General features: G+C 37.8%; 1 protein-coding gene across 8 annotated transcripts; it reads left to right on the plus strand.

The window, feature by feature from the left end:
• Positions 1-366: 366 nt before the first annotated feature.
• On the plus strand, positions 367-25,743 carry golga4 (golgin A4). 8 transcript variants are annotated; one of them, XM_038280139.1, is made up of 25 exons: positions 367-588; positions 2,573-2,653; positions 3,748-3,849; positions 7,744-7,812; positions 7,899-8,234; positions 8,328-8,375; positions 8,459-8,515; positions 8,608-8,706; positions 8,952-9,087; positions 9,507-9,697; positions 10,741-10,824; positions 11,262-11,409; positions 11,484-11,662; positions 11,839-11,937; positions 12,028-12,183; positions 12,790-16,544; positions 16,626-16,747; positions 16,987-17,117; positions 17,785-17,871; positions 20,009-20,029; positions 20,178-20,246; positions 20,542-20,617; positions 22,681-22,778; positions 25,202-25,288; positions 25,377-25,743. In XM_038280139.1, the coding sequence occupies exons 1-25, from the start codon at positions 508-510 to the stop codon at positions 25,389-25,391; spliced, it is 6,327 nt and encodes a 2,108-aa protein (XP_038136067.1). In that variant the 5' UTR covers positions 367-507; the 3' UTR covers positions 25,392-25,743. The 8 variants fall into 8 exon arrangements, with proteins under 8 accessions (XP_038136067.1, XP_038136068.1, XP_038136069.1 ...); XM_038280140.1 differs by having other exon boundaries at positions 7,902-8,234; XM_038280141.1 differs by having other exon boundaries at positions 2,576-2,653.
• The last annotated feature ends 693 nt before the right edge of the window (positions 25,744-26,436 follow it).

Consider the following 26,436-nt stretch of genomic DNA (forward strand, 5'->3'; position numbering starts at 1 on the left):
TTTTTTTGCTCCATTGTACACTTCGCATAAAGTCTGTTCAGTTTCCATGCTAGAAAAAAGATAGGAAAGTTGTATATGAAGGGCTATGTGCTGTGTTGTTTTTTAATCCATGCATTGCATTATGTGCACAGGCCAAAACATTTAATTCTAGGTGTCATCTAACCAGAACATTTAAATGCTGGCAAAATAGCTATAAAATCCAAAATCCTATAAATAAATACATATATACATAAAATACAAAAAAAATGTCATTAATATCAACTTAGTACATCTTTGTACAAAATAGAGCGTGTGTGAATGCACTGTTTACATTTAGGCCGGACTGGCACTTTAAATCTGGACATCCAGCTTTCTTCCACGTTGGCCGCGCATGCGCAGAAGACGTTGTTACCTGCTGATGCGAACAGGGAAGTCGAGGCCCCGAAGACTGGATAACGGGCTGAAAATAAAACCAATTTACTGACGTATAGTTAAAGTGTCCCATCCACTTGCCGGTTGCGTGATAAAATGTTTAAGAAACTTAAGCAGAAGATAAACGAGGAGCAGTCTCCGCAGAGGAATTTGCAGACAGGACAGCAGCAGGCCCAGGTTAGTTGAGCTAACTTAGCTAACATCTGTTTGTGTTATTGCTAGGATGTCAGCTCATAAACTCTTACAGAAAAGGAGTTTGTGACTTGAAGGGAACCTTGTGTCACGTTCAATCTAAATAACTTTACATTAAATCAACTTCAATAAACTTGGAAGTGAAATATTTAGCACTATGCTAAGCTATTCTTCTAGGTTAGCTGTTTGTAGTTGAAATGGATAGTTGATAGAAAACTTGAACTGGTATTTCTGGTTGTCCTGGAAAGTAGAAAATGGCATAAGGAATGAACCATGAATGCTTTTTAGAGCACATACAAGCTTTAAATCTCACTAAACACGTTGACAGGTTAGGTGTGACTTGTGCAGCTTGTTAGGATTTTGCAGAATGAAGGTTGAAGGTTTTTGCACTTTGCCCTACATTAAAGACTCACCTCAGGTGGTCTGACTTTTAATTCGTTTTTTACTTATCTGTAATGATTAGTTAAAATCATAACATGTGAAAATAGTACTTTTAAATCTCTTTGTTTTGTAAGTTTTTGCTATTACTTTCTTTGTAACTTCAATGGTAAGTGTCATAAGGTTATTAAGCCAGAGGCCCATCTTAACGTGTTGATATGATAGTGTTTTAAATAGGAATACATCGATCCACATTTTTCCTCTTTTCTAAATCTGATACTCAATTTAGGAGACCTATAGATACTGTTCCTATACCAGAGCTTTGTTTTCTTTATTTTTCTTAATTTTTTATTTTTTTTAAAGTCTCTATAAACATTGATATATATCAATATTCGAATGAGTATCCTAAAGCTAACTTGAGTTTAGTATAAGGTCAGAAAAGAAAGTCTTTAAAACATTAAATCATCTTTAAAAAAAAAACAACAGCATCCTGAAAACAAATTTGCAATTATAAGTTTTCCAATTGACTGTATCTATTAAAACAAATACATTTTTACTGATTAAGCAATTTTTAACCTAAATTAAATGTCCTATAGAACCAGACTGAATACATCTGTTCCTGTGGATCAGGCACATTTCGTCGATACCTGACCTATAATTTTCTTCAGGTTTAGGACAGAGTCGGGTATTAATATCGGATCTGTCCATTTCTAGTTTTAAATCTATTCTTATATTTTTGGGAGTTTTCTCTGACTTCATTTTTAATCGATTAATCAATACAGAAAATTGCTCTTTATGAGTCTGTCAGTAACAACATCCACCTCAGGAGATAGACCGAGGGTTGTGTTAGTTAAAATACAAAACAGGTAATCCGTTATTTCATAACAATCGTCAACAGTTTGATGTTACTAACAGAATAAGGAAGCTGGAGAACAGTGTGGAATAGAATGAATGTGTATTTCCAGCATAAGGATTGTGACTCTGTTTTTGTTGGATGCTCAACACTTTCACACATGTGCTCCTGTCACCACCTGGTTCCACAATCTAATGTTCTAAAAGCACAAACAGCCCTGTGATCTTACTGAATACTTGTTCAATAGGATCCATAAGTTATCTAAAACGGGGATTTCTGATTGTATAATTATCCTGTATCTATAATCAAAATGGGCTATACAGTTATTGGAGGTCTGCAAACAAATGTCCCCTTTAGCAGAAATCTAATTTTGTTGACATCAAAGTAGTATTGTTGGACGACAGGTGGAGCTCAGACATATGGTTATGGTTATGGATTCTTTATTGTTACACTTGGCTGGATTGTCTTTATTTTGGGTTTGTTTTAGTTTATGTTTAAAAAGCAAAGAGTTTTACTATATATATCTGCACCCAAGTTATTCTCGTCTGTGCTTTTTGCAGTTCAATATCTGTATAACCTAGCATGTTTTTACTACAAATTGAAGAAAATCACAAAATGAGGTAGATAATAATTAAGACTTTATTCAGTAGCTAAAAGTTTGATATTAATATGTGAAATTATGGGTTTGTAACATTATTTTAAAACTGAAGATCCTAAAAACAGATCAATCTATCCTAGCAGACAGGCAGTGGAGACCGACGCGGCAGTCAGACCCTCCCTCTCCATCATGACGGCTCACCCTTCCCCAGTGACAGACAGGTGAGCATGGAGCCGGTCTTTTAATATGTTTGTCTGCAATGAATATGCATTATTTGTGTCGAAACGGTGAGCAACGACTCCGCTTATGCACTGATTTTCTGTCTAAATTATTGTCTCTGAATCCCTAAAACAAATCTGTAATGTGTTTTGCTTATTGCTACCCCAGTAACACACCAACACATCCTGCTGATTCCTCTGCAAAGGGAAGGTGAACAAGACAGCAATATGTTATAAAACACTGGGTTTAATTAAGGACAGCAGCCTGTGTTTTAGTGTTTATGAATAATTTATGTACCTTCCTTTCAGTGTTTTTCTGGAAACTGGTTGTTTTGCTCCAGCAGATCTGGGCTAGTCTGTGGAAGTATTTTTAGATAAATCAGAAGCACTTTGGGCGTCCAGAGGCGTACTGGCTATGACTGCAAGATGATGCAGCATATGGTTGGTGTATCTCCTGACGTGCTAAAATGTAAATGTCGAGTCTTGAAATATTTATCTTTTAAATTTTTCATTTAAAACTAGCGTTGGTGCAGTGCAAATAAATCAATTACATATTATTTACGGACATAACGCATAATAGAACAGGAGAATGTCTTTTTAGGTGAATATTTATGCACTAGGTTCTGCCTTTAGGGGAAATATAATGATGTATTTATACCCTAGTATCAGCAAACAAAGGTTCTGGTGGCATCACATCTTTTTTCCCATCTCATGGTTCTGTAACACTTTGACATCTTTGTCTCCTTTGTTTATTTGGTCACTGGAATCAGTTTTCTTAGTATAAATGAAATTGTAAAGAGATGTCAAACTGTTGATCATGATTCATTGATGTTAATGAAGTCTTTCACTTTTCAGCTTTTTCTTATTTTTCTTCCAGCTCATGTCTTGTCTCTCTGTATCTCACTCTCTGCTTTCTCTCTCCCATCCATCTTTACCACACTTGACCAGCTTACTTTTGGACAGCCTTGCTAGACCCCCCACCCTCCCTCCACTCCCTCAGCACTATTTCACTTTCATGGTGTTGTTTTTTTCTCATTGCTCTCTGTGTTCCTCTCCTTTCCCCACCTTTCGTCCCGACTCTGCACTGACGGGGTCAGATGCTGGCCGGGATGATAGCAGAGCCCGCTTTTCTCTCTGAGTATACTATCTTTGCTCTGGACCATTCAAATCGACCCAAAACGGCCCAGGTAGCCAGTGTGGTGAGTTTGTCCTCACTTCCTGCCTCGTCCTCCTGCTTCTCCTTCTCCTCTTCCTGTCCCGTTCCTTCCTCCCGTCTTCTGCGCGTTTGGGGAATCGTTAGAGGACTGTGTCTCGAGTAGGGACAGCTTGTTCCCTGGTCCCGTTTCCTTTTGGACTTAGCAATAAGAAGGCATCTAACACAGTAACCCGGTCCTGCATCTAATGGGAGTTGTGGTTTGTATTGTGGGATAGGTTCTTCTGTGCGTTGTGTCCTGTTTTTGTCATTGCCCGAACCTTTCAGTTGTCTTTACCTGGCAAAAAAATTAAGAACCCCTTCTTTGTTTTTTAGTACATTTAGCTGCTTGTTTTTTTTAGGCCTTCCTAACATCCTGCTAAATTTGCCTTGTGGCCTTTGTCCCCAATCTCCAGGTCTGTTTATTTGGAAAATTTAGATTTCCTGTAGAGGTCAATAAATTAAATTAAACAAATCTCTTCCAAATAAACAAACCCAGTAGGTTCTGTTTGATTTAGTGCCTTAAAGTTTATATGATTTCAGGTGGAGAAACATTACAGATTACATTTTGAGTTTACAACACAAAGAAGTCAAATTTGGTTCTAAACCACTAATAATGATTTCTATTTAGCATGATTCATGAGCTGCTATTAAAAATAAAACTACAGATTATATGCAAAACACTTGTGTTATGTCCATTATGGGTAAGAAGACCTGTCTCTTCCTGAATGGCTCACAGTGTTTCAGTATTGAACATTACTTGTTTGGTAGGCAGACAAACAGTCTCCAGGCTACATAGATGTGAACTCTATCTCATTGTGTACAGTGTAAACAGATTCCCAGCAGTAGGTTTAGTACCAACTGCCTCTGAAGACTTGTCTGTTTAGAAGACACATTTAGAAAAATATTGCTTTCAATTCTGGTTGATTTTAGAATTTTTCTTTAGATTTTCTGCCTTTGATTGTCGATATAAGGAGAAGCGGTGACATGACACATCAAACGTGCACTACCTGTAAAACAGGTTTTTATTTACTTATTAAAAAAAGACAAATAACAAAATGTTAAACTGTTCTCAAAAATTTCGATAAACGGATGTCTTTCTCTGCTGATGACTTACATAACCGGCGGGTAGACCCGTTTCTGAAAGATTTTCATGGTTTGGATTTCAGAGTGACCTGTTGGTGTCAGGGATGTTACTGTGTTCATTGGCCACCCCTGGTCAATCATTTGCCATCCCTGTGCCCGCTCCTACCAGGTGATTGGTTGTTCCCCCTGGGGTTTAAATCAATAGCCCTGGAACAAGCAGTTCTCCCCATTTTTTTACTGGCTGATCCAAATTTGAGGTCAGTCATAATGATGTCTAATTTCTTTTTATCCCCTTAGATCATAACCCAGAAAAAATGCTTGCACAATCTGTACAATTTATAAACAGATGTAGGACATGTTAACCAAAAAAACAAAACATAAGATGTTTCACAAATTCGATAGTAATTTTACTATCGAATTTGTGAAATAATTTATAGTAATAATTTATAGTAACGTCACTGATGTTTACTCCAGTGAAGAAAGCCCTGCATTGAAACTCTATTAAGTGCTCAAATTTGATGCATAGGCATATTTTAGGAAAAAAAAAAAAAAAGACAAAACAACCTTTTTCTTCTTTCCAATGAACTGTTTTGTAATTGTTTAGAATAAGTCTGTATATTTGATAGATAATTGCCATTTTGCCCTTCTGATGAGATGATTTTAATTCTGCAGATAAGAAGCCAGTAGTCTGAGTTTGGATGTTGTGCAGTGACCGCTTGGACTTAGACAACTTTTACTGTCATTTTGTATACACAGAGTGTATAAAACAAAATTTAATTTTGTATAGCTTTCATGCAATTTCCATTTCTTAAAGGGCAGTAGTGATCAAATGTGAACAGTGTGTGAGAAAAAAAAAACACATTGATATGGAAGTTCAGAGCATTTATATATGGTGCATAGCTGCAGCTATCAATTCAATTCATCTCATAATTTCTATCATGTTTCTTCAACATTATGTCTTCACATAATGTTGATTTCTAAATCACTTCCAGTTGACCATTAAACGGTTTGCACTACAGAACATTTTTATAGTTTTTTTTTTATGTTTGTTCTTCCAAATGACCATAATGCCTCAGAGGGTTAACTTTAAATTGACTTTCTGCTTGGTAACAGAGAATTTCAGAGTACTTCTATGGTGTATGCTTTAGTGATGTGGTTTTAATTATAATTTTTTTTAAACTAAAAGATAGATTAATTGATTTTCTTCAGTTATACACAATAATAGCATGAAAGGGCAGCGAACACCTCAGTGTGTGAACATTTAATACTAAAATATTTTAAAGCAATCTCCTAATTAGTGCAGTTAAATTTTGTTTCGTAATCTATTCCCCTGTAATCTTGTTTAATATAGTGATACAAATTGTGCCTTAAATGTCTGCTCACAAGAATTTTGTATTCCGTGTTTTGTGTGGCTTAATTTCCCCTAAATTTCAAACCTGGATTGTTTTACGTCTAAAACCTCCAAAAAAGCCCCTCCCTTTGAGAGACATCCTTTGAAGCCCGTCAAAGGCCTTGCTTTTATGATTTCTGAAGCTGAGTTTTGAGTTAAAATGGTAAATGTAACATAAAAAAATGGTTTTATCATCTTTTTTTGCCTACTATAAATCTAAGATGAGTTTTAAGTTAAAATGGTAAATGTAACATAAAAAAATGGTTTTATCATCTTTTTTTGCCTACTATAAATCTAATATGTATCTGCATCAATCAGATCACCATAAACACTGATACTGACCTCCAAATAAAACTTTCCTATTATTGAAGACACCATCAGTACCTCTGCAGTGCAGTCGATCCACCACACAACATACTGTATCTTTAAAAATAAACCTAGTTGTTTCTCAATCCAGAAAATCCTATCATGATCTGCTCTAAGTACACGTTTCCCACAGGAACATCTGCAAAGGTGCACCACCCACTACAAACATTTGTGTGTAATTAATCATCAGCCTCTGTGAAAATAACCGCCCAGTGCAAACACGATATTGGCTTAAAGGCTCATAAAATAGTCGACATAAACTGCTTCCATGTTTTTGAGAATGGTTTAAGAATGCTTAAGCACCCTTGGACTAATGAATCGGAATTTATACAAAGTAAAAATGCCAAGAAAGAGTGTTACTGCATGTGGGATATTTACTGTTTAGAAACTTTAGTAGCAGCTCACCTAAAACTTTATCCATCTTTAATTTAGATATTTTTGCTTTTTTTTTAAGCAGAGCTTTGGTCTGATAAACCATTTAAAACTGAAATATATATGTATTTTTCCCTACCACATATTTCTTAATAAGTGAGAAGGTAAATAAACACAAATAAAGAAAGAAAATGCATTTATTTGCTTTGTAACCTATAGAAGAAGGGGTATTTAGGAGCTGGACAAGTGAGGAGAATGGTTGCTTTCTATGAAGCTGATAACAAATCGATCAAACCAACTAGGCTGCTATATATTCACCTCCTTCTGTTTTGCCTTTGTAATATTCTAATACAGCTTCACACAGCACTGCCAAGCATCTCTAATTCAAATACCAGCCCTCCTACCTGACTTTAACTGTCTGTCTGAGCTCATGGCTGCTCTCTATAGTACTGTTTTAACCCTTTGTTTTAGTTTCTTTTACAGTAGAGATGCCTTCTTTTTTGTATTTAACCCCTCTGTTTTTCCAAATTGCATGAGGGTACCCATTGCCCCTGCATTGCTCCCAGCAATACTAATATTGCTCCCTTCAGAGTAATCAGGGAGAGCCACGCTGGGTGTGGATGACTAATTGGCCCAGGTTCACTGTCACGGCTTCTTCCTTTCTGATCATGTGTTTATATCCTTCAGACTGCCTCCAAAGGACTTGGACGATCTCCCAGAGGTAGCATCAATGGAGATGACAGTGCTTCTCCTCATGTATGTTTATATGTCCTCCATGACTTTCAGCTTATTACAGAAATTGTGTCACACGCCCCCTAATGTTTTCCCTTTCATGCTGTCAGCAGAGAGAGGAGTCGCAGGCACAATCGTTTGCGCAGAAACTGCAGCTGAAAGTTCCTTCAATGGAGTCACTGATTCGTAGCGGTGCCAGTCGGGCTGAAAATCTGTTTCGCTCCTCATCTAAAGAAAACCTGGTTCGGAGCCCCTCACATGACTCCCTGACACCTTTGGGAGAACATGAGCCCTCGGGGGCCCCAGCGTATGACCCTCCCTCAGATATCGAAAGCGAAGCTGAGGAGCCACCAGGGAGCGCAGAGGCTCTTTCTAAAGAGCAGTTGGTGCACCGGCTGCTTCAGGTGGAGAGGAGTTTAGGGAAGTACAGAGGAAAGTACTCTGAGGTGAGACACAGGACTGGCTCCAAGGAGAATGAAAATCCTAAGCATGAATAGGAAAGTAATCTTTCTTTTTGTGCCCATTTCTTTGTTGTGTAGCTGGTGACTGCATACCGCACAGTGCATCGAGAAAAAGAGAAAACACAGGTATGTTCAACTTCAATACAGTTTTAAATCATTCTTGTATGTTTTTTGAAACGATTCAGAAGTTTTGTTTGTCCTCTACGCAGGCCATCCTCAGTCAGAGTCAAGATAAAGCACTACGCAGGATAGGGGAGCTACGTGAGGTACTTCTGCTTTAAATGGCTAATGTCTATCTAATAATCACAGAAGTTGCACAGCTAAGTTAACTTTGCTATTTCTGTGTCTTTGTTTTTAGGAGCTACAAATGGACCAGCAGGCCAAGAAACACCTGCAGGATGAGTTTGATGCTGCACTGGAGGAGAAGGACCAGATGATCAGTGTCCTTCAAACACAGGTGAGGAACCTATGAAACATACAGTTAACAGGAATATTTTCATTCTAGGATAACAGTTTTAATATATATTAATCAGGTTTTTGAAAGTGTTTTTTAAACTCAAAATTGAACCTAAAACTTGCCAAGTTATTGCAAACAGATTTTGCAAAGTTGTTATAATTTTTCTGCACACGAAATGAAGCAATGACCATAAAACAAGAATAATCAACATGTTGAAGATTGTTGTTTATTTTTCTCTCTGAAAGGTGGCCTTATTGAAAAAACGAGTTAAAGGAGTTTCTGACGAGCCTCTTCCTTCTGAGGCTGAAGCGGCTTCAGATTCTACCTCTGCTGCTGAAAGCCCATCAAAAGAACAAGGAGTGGAATCAGAGACACATGAGGGTAAGCAGACTCTTGATAGATCTCTCACCTCTTTAGTAAATATAGTCCACCTGTGAAGGTCTTTGAGCTTTCATCCCTGCACAAAATGTAAATTTAAGTATCTAATGAGTGAGTATGTTTTTCTTAAAACAAGTGCATTTAGTCTTGAATTAAGCAGGTAAGTGAGACTCTGCCAATGGAACAAGACAATTCACTAATACTACTAATAATACTACTCTGCCAATGGAATATTAATTCCATTGGCAGATCATCTTATTTACCTACTCAAATTAAGGGATAATTATCTTATTTTAAAAAAATTCTACTTATTTTTCGATAATGTTTGCAGTGTTTGAAATTTTCTGATCAAACTTCTTCATTAAGGTTAGGTACCCTCTTTTTTTGTGTGTTTGACTGGTGCATTTGGTTTCTCTGAGCAGTAGAGGGCAACAGTGATCCAGCCAAACTCATGGAGGATCTTCAGAAAAGGGTTAAGAGGCAAGAAAACCTGCTACACAAGTGCAAGGAAGTGATGCGGACACACAAGGAGCGGAGCATACAGCTGAGCAGTGAGAACGAGGCTCTGCAGCTGCAGCTGCAGGAGAGACTTCAGGAGTTGGAGAAAATAAAGGTGCTCAAACTGAGTTTTAAAGCAGTACAATTCAAGTACAAATTACTCACATTGTTTTAAGTCAAACAGAGCTATGAAGTTCATAAACAGCTGCATGTTTTCAAATACTTTGTTGTTTTAAAAAGATTTTTTTATTGATCGTTTTTAACTATATTTTAGGTCTCTATAAAAAAATTGCAGTTATTTAAATGAGGATATGGCTTCAAATGACAAAGCTGTGTTGGGGTAATGAATTTCATGCTTCAAAATGTCTGCCAGAGTCTTTTCGGTTCAGTGAGAATGTGACTCCATTATCTCAGTGACACAGTGGATAGCTGTGGTACTCCGTGTCCAAACATCCAGATTCTCTGGCCAGGGTCCATGGCGAGGGGTCGTGTCATGTCAGCTTGACATAACTGAACAATTGTTTTCATTAAACTCAAAACATTTTGCTTCAGTGGTATGTTTGACTTCTGTTTCTTCTCCATATCTACCATCATGTTCTGCAGCATATGATAGCAGCTGTTTACAGCTGGAAAACACACTGTCCTGATAGACGGCCAGTCTGCTGCCGCAGGTCGTTTAGATCTCATTTATTTCCATGGTTTTCCCGGTCCATTCTCTGAGCAGTTTTTTTTTTATTTTTTGGAAAGGAAAGTTTAACAGGTGTAATGCCTTCTGAAGCAGCTAGACTAGAACATATTTTACAGATTAAAGCCCTTTTAGATGTCCTGTTCTCTGATATTTAATGGAAAGGCCATGTAGGCCTGTAGCAGCTCAAGTCCACTAAGCCTCCTCTACTGTAATCACTTGTAAATCTGTGGTCGCACAGAGACATGGTTACCACATGTGGACTCTGTGCTGTAATTTTGGTTAAGTTGTCGGTTTAGCTGGGCTTGTGTTAGCTGGTTTGTGGGTGAGCCAACCTTGGAGGTGCAGAAAACATCTTATTTTAAAGTTCTCTGATCAGAACCTATACAGAAAATGAGTTGGACTGAAGAGCTCTTAGTTATGCTGGTGCTCTATATTGATCTATTCAACTGTCCAATGTTTTATGTTCAAAGGATGTGCATACTACAGAAAAGACTAAGTTGATCACTCAGCTACGGGATGCCAAAAATCTTATTGAGCAACTGGAGCAGGACAAGGTGGGTGAGAAGCTTTTACTTTTTTACATCTTGATTAAAGGGCTTGTAGCTTAAGTATGTTGTTTTTCCTCAGTCATTGGCTGAATAGGTTGGACACAGTGATCCACCATATTGTTTCTCTTAATCTTTGACCTCTGCTCTACAGGGAGTTGAAGCACTCAGGCATGCAATGTGATGCATTGTGGATGTCAAATGCTATTAACAGCTTAACTTGGGTGTAAAATTGCAGACATACTCGAAGCATTAGTAAACGTTTTTTATTATTATGGTTGTATTTGAAGATGCACTGGTGATGTTTTTCCTAAGTACTGATGTGCAGTCATACTCTGAAAGAAAAATATCAGTCAGAGTCATCAAGCTTATTTTGGTTGGTTGATAATTGGGTTGCATCATTGCATATCACTACATATGTTAATTTAGTTTAACATTTTTCCCAGGGAATGGTTATCGCTGAAACCAAGCGGCAGATGCACGAGACTCTGGAAATGAAAGAAGAGGAGGTTGCACAGTTACGCTCCAGACTCCAGCAGGCTGTAACCCAGAAGGAGGAATTACAAGAGCAGAAGGAAAAGGCTGAGAAATCAGGTTAGGGCAAATCAAGTTTGAAATCATACAACATTGTACCGCTTTAAATGGTAACAGTTGTTCATGTCCTGAAGCTTTTGAAGAGCTAGAACGGGCTCTGGGTGAGGCTCAGAGGGCAGAGGAGGCCAGAAAACAGCTGCAAGTCCAGCTTGAGGAGAGAGTAAAAGAAGTAGAAAGGACAAGTGAGGAGGAAAGGAAGAATCTTCAGCAGGAGCTCACAAGAGTTAAACAGGAAGTTGTTGCAATAATGAAGGTCAGAAAGTAACTTCTGCTGAGTAGTCATGATTTTATCTTTCTCCTGAAGGAGGTCGTTGGTTTATTTAATGTTAGAACTTTTTTCAATGTTTCTATGTTTTTTAATATTTTGCTCCTCTAAAAAATCATCATCTTGTTTCTATGAAGGCATGTTAATTTTATAATTAATTTCAGAAATCTTCAGAGGAAACTGTAGCTAATTTGGAAAAAGCCCACAGCGAAGCTTTAGCTGCTAAAGAAGAGGAAATAAAGGAAAGAATCAGCAAAGCAGTGGTTGGTGCCACTTTCTTTATTTATAATTGAAGCATCATAATGTGAACAGACCTAAGAAAGATCTAAATGTCAAATGATTCTGTTTCCCAGGAGCAATGTAAAGTGGAGTTTGAGCAGTTATCTAAGGAACAAGAACAGCAGGCCTCTCTGGCAATGGAGGATGCAGAGTTACAGAAGACCGCTATTAGAATGGAAGCTGATAATAAAGTGAAGGAGATACAGCTGGAGCTGGAGGCTGCCAGAACAGTGAGTTATGCTTTTCTTATTTTAAGTGTTTAATTTTAACTTTAGGTGAAAAAAAACAACAAAAAAACTTTAAGACATTGACATTAAAAGTTTAAACTTTCAAAACAATTTTGTATAAAATTGAATATCATATTTTAATAAAGTAGTATTAAGAGTCCTTTCCTTTAATTTATCAGTAAATGAAATGGCTTTTGACATTATGCTAAATACAAAGTTTACTCTAAAACATGACATGTGCCCAGTTTTTATTTTGTAAAATAAAAAGAGAAAAAGTCCTATAAGGCAGCTTTTGCTGCCAGATTATTATTCGTTCAATTGATTATGAAATCAAAGGAATGAATTGACATAATGTCTTTGCAATGTTTTTAAACTTAAACTGGGTTTTTATTTTTGCTATTTACAGTTCATTAAATCATTTTGTTTTTTCAAACTTTGATACTTCGGTTTATTGAGAAATGCTACTTTATTAAAAATTTATTTTTTGATTAATTCAAAAATAAAGACCATAATAATCAAACACCAAAATAACCAATAGCTGCATACCTAATACCTTCTTGAAATGATCTGACTATTTGATCTGACTTCCTGCAATAAATGTGATTGCAGAGGATTTTGGAGATGGAAAGCTCTGTTAGCAATATCTCCCAAGATGAATCCAGTTTGTCTCAACAACTTTCCATTCAGTTGGAAGAGCTGAAGAATAACCATGAAGAGCAAATCGCCGGATTAAAAGCAAAACAACAGGATTTGCTAGAAAATGAGAAGGATGCTCTAATCCAGCAGCATAATGCTGCTTTAGAGGATATCAAGGAGAAACACAGAGCGGAAATGGAGACCCTCCTAAAAGATAAGGAGCTACAGTTCCAGGCTCATGTTGAAGACATTAACCTGAAGACTTTGGAGAAACTGGATGGGAAGCAGTCAGAGTTGGAGGCCCTTTCTGCTGAGCTTTCAGAGGTTTTAAACAGTAAACAAAGTTTGGAAGAGAGGCTGGTGGCAGCTCAAGAGAGCGCTAAGGTAGCTCTACAGGAATATGAGCAAAAGCTTCAAGAGCAGGTGTCAAAACACAGTGCTGAGGTTGAAAGTATCAAACATGAGCATGAGCAATCTATTGGAGGGGTAGAGAAAACTTTGAAACAGGAGCTTAATGCATTGAAGATTGTTCTGAGGGAAAAGGATAAAGAGGTTGAAGAACTTCTTCTTAGAGAGAAAACAGTACAGGAGAAAGAACATTCCACTGCAAAAAATCTAGAAATAAAGATTAGGGAGATTGAAGAGCTGCAACAGAGTTTATTGCAAACTCAGCAAGAAAACACAAGCTTGAAGGAATCAAATGCTCAGTTAAATAAGGCCTCAGAGGATCTGGATCAGTGTCAGAAGAGTTTGGCAGAGCTGAAGGATCAGTTGGAAATTGCCAACAACAAATGTCAGGAAAAAGAGAAGATGCTCCTAGAAATGCAGAATCAGTTAGAAGAAATCAAAGAGAAGCTCTTAGAGAAGGAGAGAATATATGCAGCAGAGCAACAAAAACACCTAGAAGAGCAAAGATGCCTTAAGAAACAACTGGATGATGAAAAAGCTGCTCATGAACTCCAGCTAAAAAGCACTATATCTGAGATGGAATCAAAGATGAAAAAACAGGAAACAAAGATGGAAAAGGTAAAGCAAAAGGCCAAAGAAATGCAGGAGAGCTTCAAGAAAAAGCTACAACAAAACGAAGAAAATATGAAGCAGGAACTCGCAAAAAAGGAGGTGGAACTTCAGCAGAAAGAGCAGCAAATCCAAGAAAAAATTGTGGAGATGGCTCAGAAGAGCTCACAAGGCCTCAGCAGTGCTGTATCAGATCTGCAGGCAAACCATAAAGAAGAGCTAGAGAAACTGCACACAACCCATAAGCAAGAGATGGAAGCACTGGGGCATCGTTGGCAAGAGAAACTTGCCCTGCAGGAGGAAGAGCTAACAGAGAAACATTCACTCAGCCTTCAAGAGAAAGCTCAGGAACTGGAGGAAACATCTCAGCAACTCAGCAGAAACCAGACGGACTACCAACAAGTGCTGCAAGAACTGAGAGATCTAAAGGAGGACCTGGCAATCCGTGAAACTACTGTGCAGAAGCTGCAGGAAGAACTTAATGAAGCAGCAGTTAAACTGGAAAGTTTGACTCAGGGAGAAGCACTGCTAAAGGAGCAAATCGAGACGACGGAGAGGAACCTGAACCAGGCTCTGAATGAGAGAAACGCCCTTCAAGATAAGCTGAAGACTGCAGAAGAAGAAAGTAAAGCAAGTTTAAAGACTCTGTCTGATAAGTTGAATGAAACGGAGGAACAGCTTCAAGCACTGAAAACTTCCAGAGCAACAGACACTAAAGATATGGAGAGTAAAATGGAGCAAACTTCTGCACAGCTGCAAGCGAAGGAAGCTGAATTCCAGCAGCAGTTAGATATGATCATCGACAAAATGGACCATTATTGTAAGGAGGTTCAGTCTAAAGTAGAGTATTCCTCTGATGAACTCAAACAGCGAGTAGAATGTCGCGTTAAAGAGCTGAATGATAGACTGCTGTGCAGTCAGGGGAGCCTGGGGCGCTTACAAAGCATTTTCCGTTCCAAGTTGGATAGAATATGCACTTTAGAGGAAAATCTCCTCCAGCACACAGAGGAGAACAAGAATCTATGCATTTCATTAGAACACATGACTGCTCAGGTAGATGTTCACAAAGAGCATATCAAAGCCTTAACTCAAGAGAAGGAGAGCAGCTCTCTTTCAGTCAGCCAGCAGCTTCAGGAAATGGAGGAACTGAGCGAAGCAAACAGAACCATGTTAGAAAACATGAAAACAAATGAGTTGCTTATCACCGACTTGAAAAATCAGCTTGCAAGTAGCATGCAGGACAAGGAGGAAGCCATAAACAAGCTGAAGGAGCAGTACGAGAAGGAGAGACAAGAGAGCATGGACAGATTAGAGCAGGAGAGAACGGCTGCATTGGAGCAGGCGGAGGTGCTGAGGATAAGCCTGATGGAGCAGGAGAAGAAGGCCGAGGCAAAGTGCAACCAGAATGAAGACACTGTTAAAGCTCTGCAGAACAGGCTCGAAGTGCTGGAGAAAGAAATCTCAGAAAAGAATGAAGCTCTGCAAAGGTTGTCGGCAAGTATTGACAATCAGTCCATCAGCAAGTCTGAGATGGACCAAGTGTTGAGTGAAAAAGAGCAGAAAGTCAGTGACCTCACATCAGAACTTAAAAGCTGCATCAGCCGACTTTCTGAGCTTCAGGAGACGCTCGACCTAAAGAAGACAGAATGCGAGCAGCTCACATCAGAGCTCAAACAGCAGCATATCAGCAGGGAGAACGAGAAGAAGGAGTTGGTGGAGCAGCTGCATCATGTCCAAATGCAGTGTGCTCAAAACGGTAATTTAGAACAAGAGATGGTAGAAAAATTGAGCTCCCTTGAGGAGGAGAACAAAAAGTGTAAACTTGCACTGGAGAATCAAAGAGAGGAATTTGAAAGGATGAAAGATGAGATTAACAAGAGCAAGGAGGAGAGTCTCAAAGGAACTGAGGAGAGGTTATCTGCAGAGAGCGCTCGGAAGATATCAGAGTTGAAAAAGAAAGCGGAGCAGAAAATTAGTCAGATCAGAAAACAGTTAACAGCACAGCTTGAGGAGAAGGAGCAGACAATTAGGTCTCTCCAGAGTAGCCTGGAGGAAAACAAGAGCAATGAGACCTTGAACAAAAAACAAGTGCAGACCTTAGAGGAAAAAAACAGATTGCTTGAAGAAGATCTTGTCAGGGTTAGAGAAGAGCAGGAGAAAATTCTGAGTAACGAGAGGCTTGAGAAAGAGAGATCTTTAGAAGAGCTGAGAGTCGAATATGAAGACAGGCTAATGTCTCTTCAGAAGGAGGCCGCGCAGCAAGTGGAGCTCAGAAAAACTGAAACGACTCTGCATGAACTCCAGGCAAAGCTAAAAGAAGCAGAAGAGCAAAATGAAACCCTCCTCACAGAAATAAATCGTCTGAAAGATGAAATGAGTGAAAGAGATGCTCAGCTCAGCCAGCTTTCTAGTAAGGTCCAGAACTCTTCAGAGCCTGAAGTCCAGGTGGAGAGTAGCAGCTTGAATCAAACAATGAGCGCCATTGAACATGAAGTAGCTAACCACTCTCCTATGCCAGAAGTGGAGGATGTTGATGATCAGACTTTGCAAACTCTTAAAAGCAAACTAAGCCATATGAAGAACGAGAAAGAGAGGATCCAGAAGGACTTTACCAGGTTACAGAAGGACATGAGACAGCTGAGGAAGGAGCATGAACACGATCTGGAGTATCTGAAGAAAGAGCTGCAGGAAGAGAATGAGAAAAGGCTAAAGTAAGTCTCTATCCGTATTTATGCACCATGTGTTGCTGGATGCTATTTTTCCAGCTGCATTTTCACCGTCTGCTTTTATAGGGTGGAGCTGGAAGATGTGGAAATGAAGCACAACTCTGCTATAAAGCAGCTTATGAGGGAGTTCAACTCACAGATGGCTTTGAAGGAGAAGGAGCTCGACTCTGCTGTGAAGGAGACCATAGGTATCACAAGTTTCCCCACTGTTCATCAGATTAAGTTTACAGGGATTAAATAAAGCAAAAACAAGATGCTTTCAGCTTCAGACAAATACTTATCAAATAGAAATCAATCAAATCACGTTATTGTACAAGAAAATTTTGAAGATAATTGGTGAAAACATTTTTGTAAAAAAACATAATTATAACTTATGGTAGCTTCAAACTTATACGTTATCTCTGCATTCTTGTTTTTCTGCACCCAGCCAAGGCCCAGGCAGTGGAAGCTGAGCTCATCAGTGGTCATAGAGACGAGGCCAGCCAGCTGAGGAAGGTGATTTCCCAGAAGGACGACGATCTGCAAAGAACTGTGCAAAAATATGAGCAGGTTATACAGGTAGGTTAGAAAACTTCAAACATTGCTGTTTCTCAAAGGCCACATTTGTTTTTAGAGTGACAAATAAGCTTGAATGTATGATGGTAAATGTCGATCCCCTAAAATATTTTTTAGCACAAAGATTGTACTGTAACTTTATTCACATGGATGGGTACAACTCTGGAAGATCAGCCAGCTTCTCTCTGCATCTTATTTATCCATCTTTCTGTCTCCACCTTTTTTATATTTGTGTTTCTGTCTCTGTCATGTTTCCAGTTACTTAAGAACAGTCTTGAGTCTTATTTTCAGAGATTATTTAATATTAGGTTAAACTTTGAGGCCTTAACAGAACACCCTCTTATTACACTGCATACAAAACACTTGGTTTAATAACAAGATCATGTCTGAAGACACTCTGTTGGACTTCCTTCCTATTGAGGTTTTAAATACCATTTTTATTTATTTTTTCTTCACAAGTCTGGACTCCTTAGTGTTGGTCTATCCAATTCAATTAATTAAAGTTGTCATTTAAAGTAATAAATCTTGAAAAGTTTCGGGGTTGGAGTTTTTGCAAGGCAATGTAACGGAGGGAAATCTAAGGTCAGCTGACATAGTTGAATTGTGAAGTTAAGATAACAAACAGGAAGTGCCTCAGTTGCTACTCCTGTAACTATTTATCTGTTTTTAGGATCGAGAGGAGGAGATGGGAGACAGAGTTTGGCAGGTTCAGAAACAGCTAGAAGAGCTTCAGTCACGCTGCCAGAGCACTTCAGAGGTAAAACCTGGTTTCAAGCATCTGCGTCACAGTCTAGTGATGCATCAGGGACCTTCGTGCTGTTATAGGAGGGTTTATAGCTGCAGCCAATATAGTCTCTTATATATACATGCCACAAGGGGTTTAGACAAAACCTTTCTGTTCAGATCATAAGTCACCTTTCTTGAGCTGCAATAAACATTAATGGTGACATAAAGTTACTCTTTTTCTCAGCTCCAAGACTAAAGGCTGAAATACGCGAATTTAGTTCTGAATAAAAGCATTTCAGTGCACATTAAATTGAAAGTTCAAATTCAGGTTAACCCATTTAGGCCTAAAACGCCTGGAAAAAACACCTTAAAAACCTATGGCCGATTTTAAAAAATACCCCTAAAACCTGAAGTTTTTCTGTAAATTCAGCAACTGTGTCAACGCCTTAATTATTGATATCTCAGCTTCTGTAGCAGATAGAACTCAAAATATATTTTATCTTTGAAATTCTTCCAAAAAAAAAATGTGAAAAGCAGTAATCAAAAAAAAAAAAAATTCAACCTTTTATTTTTTCCATATGTGATCATGTCTTCATTGAGAATGTGCAATATAAAACGTTTTCAAAATAAAGAACAAACATTACATAAATAACTATCTGATGATTACTTATTAACAGTATTATTATGCATAATAATGCATATGTCTGTGTTATAAATTGCATACAACCTACCTCCAGATGGCCACAAATCTGTCCCGGGACATATTTTGGGGGAACTGCGTCCTGAAGAGAGGTTTACATACACAGCCCAATAAATGTCTTCATCTCCGTCACAGTCACGGGTGACCACTTTGCCATCTTTGCTCTTGTTGGAGTTTGGTTTGTTTGGTCACTGTACCTATTCGTCTCGGTAACTAGATGCATCCAAAGTTCTTCATTAAAAATATGCTCAAATGCCTGCAGCGGTGTGGCGTCTGCAGGCAAATCAACTTTCACTCCAGGTGTGCGGTTGAAAACACTCCGTGCATTGCGGTGGTAGTTCGATTGGTTCAGCGCGTTCAAAGTCATCATTTCATCTATACCGTCATCAAAGCCGACACACTCCTCAAAATCACTGCCTTCCGACAACTCTTCTCTGTCAAACTCCTCCATGTTTGCTTGAAAAAAACGTCTTTCTTCTTGCTTGACTTATATGCTCTCCCGGCGTCAATGGTAGAATGACGCAACAGCACCCCCGGCTTGAATGGTAGAAATGCGGTAATGCTTTCCCGGCCTAAATGGGTTAAAGAGCATAGCATAGCAGTTCAATAAAGAGGAAATCTGTCCAAGAGTTGCCTTCTCTTTGAATGGCGTCTCTTTGCAGTCTTGTGGCTGCTCTCCAAAGGGCGCCGGATGCTGCAAGGTTGCATTTGAATCGCTTAGGAATGCTTTCCTTACGAAACGGATCCTGTGAGGCAGCAGTCAGCCTCTTCTCTGGTCTCAATTATTATCTCACCAGCTTTAGATTTATACTGCCGAATGCTCTGATGCTCTATACGCTAACTGGAAAGTGTCCAGTAATGGCTCCACAGAGATGTCTCCAGGTGCAGTTAGAACAGTGCAGAGGTTTTTCTTACATGAAAAAATATTTTTAGCAAAAATAAACACCAGATATAATATTGCTCTGACTGCTGCATTTTTCCCAGTTGAAGTCATTGGGACTGGATGGATGTGTGCCAATGAAGGCCTTTCCTCACCACAGACAGATGTAAAGATCTGTGCATCCATACATCAATTAATAATCCATTATTAGGTTATCCATCATTCATTTGTACATTACATATCTATCCCTCTATCCAGACAATATTTATACACCACCATCCATCCATTTTATATCCGTCCATCATTCATTTCAGACCCAGCCATCCATTTGTCATCTGTTGTTCGACTCTTAAGTTCATCCATCTGACTTTCTATCAATCTGTTCAGTCCTGGTTCTACTTTTTCGGTGTTCTTCTGAACCCTTTCCTCATCTAGTTGATTTTGCTTTGCAGTTTTGCCCACTGATAATTTTACGATTCATTATGTCAGATAATTTTAATATCTCCAAGGTTCAAAATAGAGACAAACTTTCATTTATTGATCTCATAATTTATATGACATGTCTGACTCCTCTTTTTGCCTATACAGGTTACCCCTGAGGACCTAAAGGTAATTATGCTAGTTCCAGTTCTCCTTCTGTAATCGTTTATAGAAGCATTATATACTTTAAATGTGGAAATTTAAAAACAATAAAGGTTTATTTATTTTTCCCCTTGCTTGTCAGAAGGACATTCATCCTCTGTCGCTTTGATTGCAGGCTCAGCTCGCTGAGAAGACGACCCTCCTGAGCGAGGCTCGGCTGAAAGAGCAGGAGTTTGTTGAGAGGGTAAGAGTCAGCGCTGCAGTGGGATACCCAAAGAGGAGCCTGTTCCCAGAAACCTGTGGCCTCCGGCAGAAACACAGAGTGCTCTCCTGCTGCATCGATTTAATTGCTCAACACATCTGTTTACATTTGATTTAACCCTGTAAACAATCGGAGCAACACCTCCCACCGATTTCATTTTTCAATAAACATCCCCTAATAGCCATTAAAAGCTTGTATCCCAGCTAACAGATTGAAAGAAATTAACCCTTAAAGGTCACAAAAATAACTTGTTCATGTTTTTCTTTCTTTCTGTTAGATTAACTCTCTTGAAGATAAGATCAAATTTCTCCACCGCAGTCCTGTTGTAACTCATCTTGGGGGGACATACAAAGGTAATCTTTGCATCAGCAATTACTCCTACTTTATGCTCCAACTTCACTTTAGATGATCCCAGCAGAAATAAAGTGAATAAACAATGAGAAAGATACAATAAAATGGATGGAATACTTTACAGTATTTACATCCACTAAAGTTTATAATGATGTCATAACAATGAATTGTCGGTATTGATGGTAGCTTTAAATGACCTGGTTTCTCATCTATAGCTTAAATCAAAATTGAAACATTTTGGAACCAAACACCCTGTTAGGTATCTGACCAAAAACTGTCAGCTCTAAAGAAAGGAACATTTTTTAGGGTATTTAGAAATAACAATCGAATTCTATTCAAGCCTTTCATGACCTCCTGTAAGTCTAGCGTCCGTGGTGAAGTGAGATTACATTAGTATCTACTGAAAATGTTCCGACTAAAAAAGAAGCCCTTTAGTCCTAAAATAACCTTGAAATTCTGAAATTTGAAACTCCTCAGATTAACGAACCAAAAGCTTTCTGCAAATATTGTAAATAAAACATTGAGTTGTTAGGAGTTTAGATAAAGATTTTGAACCTCAGAACTCTGAACTAACTTTTAGGCATGGGGGTGGTAGTATCATGGTGGTTTAAGGGTTTGGTTTTCTTTTTCCTGCCAGTAATACCTATGTATCATGCAAAGTGGATGAAATTATGTAGTGTATTAAGAATTGTATTGACAGTCTTAGTGAAGGTGAGTATATTTGAGATTGTTTATATAATTTTGATCCATTGCAGATTAGATTAAATCTGCCCTTAAATAATAATTAATTCATTAATTAAAGTTCAGCTCCACTTTTTTTTTTCTTCAAAGTTGCACCAACATCCCAATCTGGAAAAAATAATTTATGCTGATGAGTGTAATTGAAGGGGTGACTGATGCTGTGCAGACCACTGTTAGGAGTACTCCGGTTATTTTCAGGATCCACACACTCAAAATGTGCCTATATTTGCTGTGAATATAAAGCCCTGAAACAAGTTTCTTTATGATGTGTCTGTTGCTAGAAACCATCTTTGCAATGAAGTTTTATTTAAGTTAAGAATTATAGTTGAGTAGTCTGTATAAACTTGAATGTATGCCTTTAATTGACTGGGTAGAAGTCTGCAGTATTCTCTGGTTTATCGTAAACTTGGCAGTATTTGCAGACACTGAGGGAGGGCCGCTGGTGTAATAAAGAAGGTCTGCTGACAGGGAGTTTGGGGGTGGTGAAGAAGCCACCTTTTTAAACATAATGGGTTTTGCAGGCTGTGTGCTTAACTTTACTGCTGTATAGACTATTCTAAAGTCTTCTTTATTAGGAAAACAAATTATGTCTATCAGTTTATTTTCTATATGTTTGGCAGATTTACAAGCTTCCTTTTATTCTGTAAGTTCTCCATTAGGTATGTTTAGAGCACCCAGAGCTGAGGTCTTAGGCTGCTGATCACTGGTTTCATGAAGCAGTGATTGGTTGGGTAGTGAGCTCATCCAAGGGCAGGAAAAGGTCAGGAGGACAAAGGCTACAGGATTTATCGGAGACCCCTTAATCCGTGTCAGAGATCAAAGAGTAGTTTGGATGCCTTCTTCCCTTTTTTCATTCTAAATGCAAGGACATTTATTAAATCCGATGATGGTTGCTCTGAAGCACAAAGCATGTAAGTGTTTTTGTTTATTGAAGAGCTGCTGAAGCTGAAGCTGCAGCTAAATTGTGACTAGATCCATCCAAACTGTAAATTTAGCCCTTCCCCGTCCTGGTTATTGATTAACAATTGTAGCTCAGGGGGGGAATATTTAATTAATAAAATTCAGAAATACACATATATAAGTGACAGACTTAATATTTGAAAAGTAGAGGTTTACTCTTCAACGCAGTTTCATTTGAGGCTTTTTTCAATCAAGATGGAGCGATGAGCTCAATTTTATATAATAGGAAGGTGATAAATGTGTAATAGCAGATTTATTTCTTTTTATTGACCTTGTTTTATTTGTTTGTTTGTTTTCTTGTTTGTTTTTTATAAAACATGCTCCTCCATTTGAACCATGCAAATCCCTTTTTTTCTCATTACAGATCCTGGAATTAAAACCCCAGATTCTCTGTCAGAGTCTACAGAGATTGAGTACTTGAGGAAGGTGTTGTTTGAATACATGATGGGACGGGAAACAAAAGTAAGCCTTTATTTTATGAGTTCTTTATTGTTTCTGACAAAACACATTGAACACCCAGATATACACCCACTGAAAAAGTCTTTATATTGAAATTATTTCAGTATAAAACCAAATGAATATTATTTGAGAGAGCAGTTTAAATTCTGCTCTCATGTCAGTCGGATGCTGGATACCAGCAGTAATTCTTTGCACATTATATTTATCCACCCAGATGTTGTAACTTACCTTAAAGGTCCAGCTGATAGAAGGTCTAAATAAATGCGACTACCAAACTCCTAGCCCAGCGAACTATCCCCACCCGCCAGCAGCCAAAATAATTTTTCCTGTGAGTGGTCAAGCCTCGATCAATGCCCCAGGCCCTAGAACTGGCGGGCCAATCACAACGCAGAGATGTGTTTAGAATTTTTGAATGCAAAGCGGGCGGGGTTTTTAGGGCATGTAGACAAAGCAACAACTATTGAACAGTTCTTGTTTGACTCAGCTTTGGAATCAGTTTTAGACTTGGGGTTTTCGTTGAAACGTGAGCAGGAAGTGGCTCTACACTCTTTATTTTTAAGAAGGATGTATTCTTTTTTTTCTCTTATATACATATATATATATATATATATATTATTTTTTTTTTTTTCAATAAATAAATAAATAAAAAAGGGCGTATTCGCTATTTTACTGACAGGCTGTTTACACTCCCCAACCAGCTTTCTGTCTCACTTACGTCACAGTCATTTGCGCTCATTGGTCAGAGCGATGACCAATAGGCACATAGCGGTTTGAAAGACAAGGGGTTGCTCACATCAACAACATCAACAATCTTCTGATGTCTCATTCCTCGGAGCCAGACTAAATTACACATTTAATCTCACATTTAGTCTGGTTTATCAGGTTACCAAACTCCATTACTTGCTGATAATGCTAATCGAATCATGTTTGTCTTGTTTACTTATTGTTGCATTTTCTAATAGTTTTGACTTAAGGGCAGGTGTTAGCAACTTGATTTATCACCAACGAGCTGATCAGGGAGCACTTTCTATGCATTTGACTCTTTTTATCTTGTAGCTATGTGCTTCAATGTATTTGAAGAAGTATTTTTTTTTTTTTTTATGGCAGACCAACAAAAAATTAGTAAATGTCGTAAAATCAAATTAAAATCATGGTAGATTTTTATTTTTATTTTTTTTTCTGAAATTTTTAGAATTGGGTTTTAAAACCATGAGTCTAAATTGAAAATTGTTTGACTTCATTTACTGCTGCATACCCTTTGGGGAATGTCTCTTTTGTCTTTAAACAGACTGTTATTGAAAAATGGCTCAATCCTATAGGGATTGAGACATTTTTAATGTGTTTAACTGTGAAATGTTTGCTAAAATCTTTCCATCCAGCTTCCCCTGATGGAGAAAAGCATCCCTACAACACAGTTGTTTAGTGTTAGTATTTCACCTCACACAGCATCTATTGTTTCTAAAGATGGCAGTTGGTTACTCTGGGTTTAATTTATTAGGATAAGTTAATAGATAGTTGGATATATCTAAATAAATAAAGTTTATAGTTTAGATAAAGTTTCAAAAAGCATGTGTCCTTTTCCGTTTTAATTAATACTCATGTGCTACTCAGTGTTAGTCAACACAAAATCCTGCTTTCATTAGCTATAAAAACTGTATTTCTCAACATGGCAGCTACTTAATAGTTACATATGGTTACATATGTCGTTGGATTAAAAGTGATCCAAATTAAATCCAAACATTTCTTTAGGTTCTTGGTGCTTAATATTTTGTCTCTTACTATAGAATAACCAGAAGTTCTTGATTGTGTTTAATTATCCAGCTGATTTATTTTTACTCTTAAGGGATTTCCTTTATAGTTCACATTATATATGATAACAGTTGCAGAAAATAAGCTAATATTGGTTAAACTGTATTGCAGAGCGATATTGAGTTAATGTGTTCCCATCATGCAGAAACGGAAGGAACAGCGATCTTTCTAGCTAAGATGACAGGATCTTGAACTCGGCAATTATTTTCCCCTCCTCTCAACAAACACCTACATTTTAAAACTACATGGCAGCCCTCTTGTGTGCAGGATGTCCTAGAGGCTGCCTGCAAGCACATGCATCCTGCATGACGCAGATTTGCCATTTAATGTCCTGCTGGCCTTGTTTAGAGTTAGTGGAGCAGTTAGCTTTCCTACACTGCACCACTGTTTCTGATTATCTCCAGCATTTATGGGGAAATGCGTGCTCAGTGGCAGATGGGCCTGAAGTTGATTATAGAGATCATTTTCATTCTTCTCCTTTTGTCTTGTTAGGCTTTTATTGTCTCAGAGCAACTATAATTGGATTTTGTGATGTGTCAAAGGTAGCAGTGAGTACATTTTGTTTTTAAGTGGATAATTCTCTTCTTAAAACCAGAAAATGTCATTTTGTTTTGCAGACGATGGCTAAGGTGATTACTTCTATGCTCAAGTTTTCTCCAGATCAAGCACAAAAGGTTTTGGAGAAAGAAGACTCCAAACCAATAGTAAGCATGTTATTAACCCAATGACTAATATTCGGTAGCTCATATCTTCCTTTTGCTAAATATGAATGTCATGTTTGTCTCTCCACAGCCTTGGTTACGATGATTTTGTTTGCTTTGAGAACTTCATGATGAAGATATGCTGCTGATGGGGAAAGCTGCCATGGATTATTTGGAGTCCTTCCCTCTGAATCAAGTCTTTTTATGTTTGTGTGTAAAGTTGTGTGTTTGTGAGCACATTCTGGGGTATATGTGTGTTTGTGTGTGTGAGAGAAGTTTGTGAAAATTCATTCAAATGTACGAGGGAATAGTTTTGTTTTTTTTTTGACGGATACACAAATCCTCTATAATCCATCTCTACTTAAACTATAATTTATGTTTTTAATAATATTATGGGTTATTTTAGGATGTTTATATTAAAAAAAAAGGCTTGTGCAATAAATGATATCACACACTAAGGTTGACAGTCACTTGATTTATATGTTCCTGTGTAGTTACTTTGTCCGATTCGCTTCCTCTTTAAAATTGTAGACGACCCTTTAACTGTGCATTCGCACTATTAGAAGATTTTGGACTTGGTTTGTTCAATGCAGCTTTTTTTATGCTTTATATTTTGACACTGACTAAGAAACTACAACACTCCACAAGTGTAAATTGTGTAATAAAAAAAACTGTGATAAAGGGAACATGGCTTTACATTTTATGGCAAATTAAATCTTATTCAAAAATTTGATTTTGTCCCTTTTTTCATGATATGTCATATATATGAATAATTTACTTTTGATTTTAGTTTTTTAAAGCATTTTAATAAAGAGCTGAAGATTAAGTTTCTTACAAAGAAAGCTGTAGCATGGAGGTTAAAACATGTGGGTTTGAAACTCTAAGCTTGAGTCACTTTTTTCTTTGTTACAAAATACCATTAGATTTGAATATTAATTTACATTAGGAAGATAAAGTCTTTATCATATGGCTGATTCTGGAGGATATCATGCTTTTTGCCTATTTAAACATCAGTAGGTCAGCGGAAGCAGCTTTATTGCAGAAATATTAAAGAGGCAGTTAGGCTTGCTAACCAGATGTTTCTTGGGTGCTTTAGTTAAATCTTTGCTGAAGCTCTCAAAGGTCTAATTAAAATTTTCTTAATACCTTCA

This window comes from Cyprinodon tularosa, unplaced genomic scaffold, assembly GCF_016077235.1.
Source record: "Cyprinodon tularosa strain WSP-4 unplaced genomic scaffold, ASM1607723v1 ctg157, whole genome shotgun sequence".
NCBI lineage: Eukaryota > Metazoa > Chordata > Actinopteri > Cyprinodontiformes > Cyprinodontidae > Cyprinodon > Cyprinodon tularosa.

What these genes read in the sequence shown, in the direction of transcription:
- golga4 (XM_038280139.1), top strand. Translation starts at nt 508, where the DNA reads ATGTTTAAGAAACTTAAGCAGAAGATAAACGAGGAGCAGTCTCCGCAG. An exon ending in CAGGACAGCAGCAGGCCCAG is followed by an intron (nt 589 to 2,572) that starts GTTAGTTGAGCT and finishes AATCTATCCTAG; the next exon opens with CAGACAGGCAGTGGAGACCG. An exon ending in AAGTTGTTGCAATAATGAAG is followed by an intron (nt 11,663 to 11,838) that starts GTCAGAAAGTAA and finishes AATTAATTTCAG; the next exon opens with AAATCTTCAGAGGAAACTGT.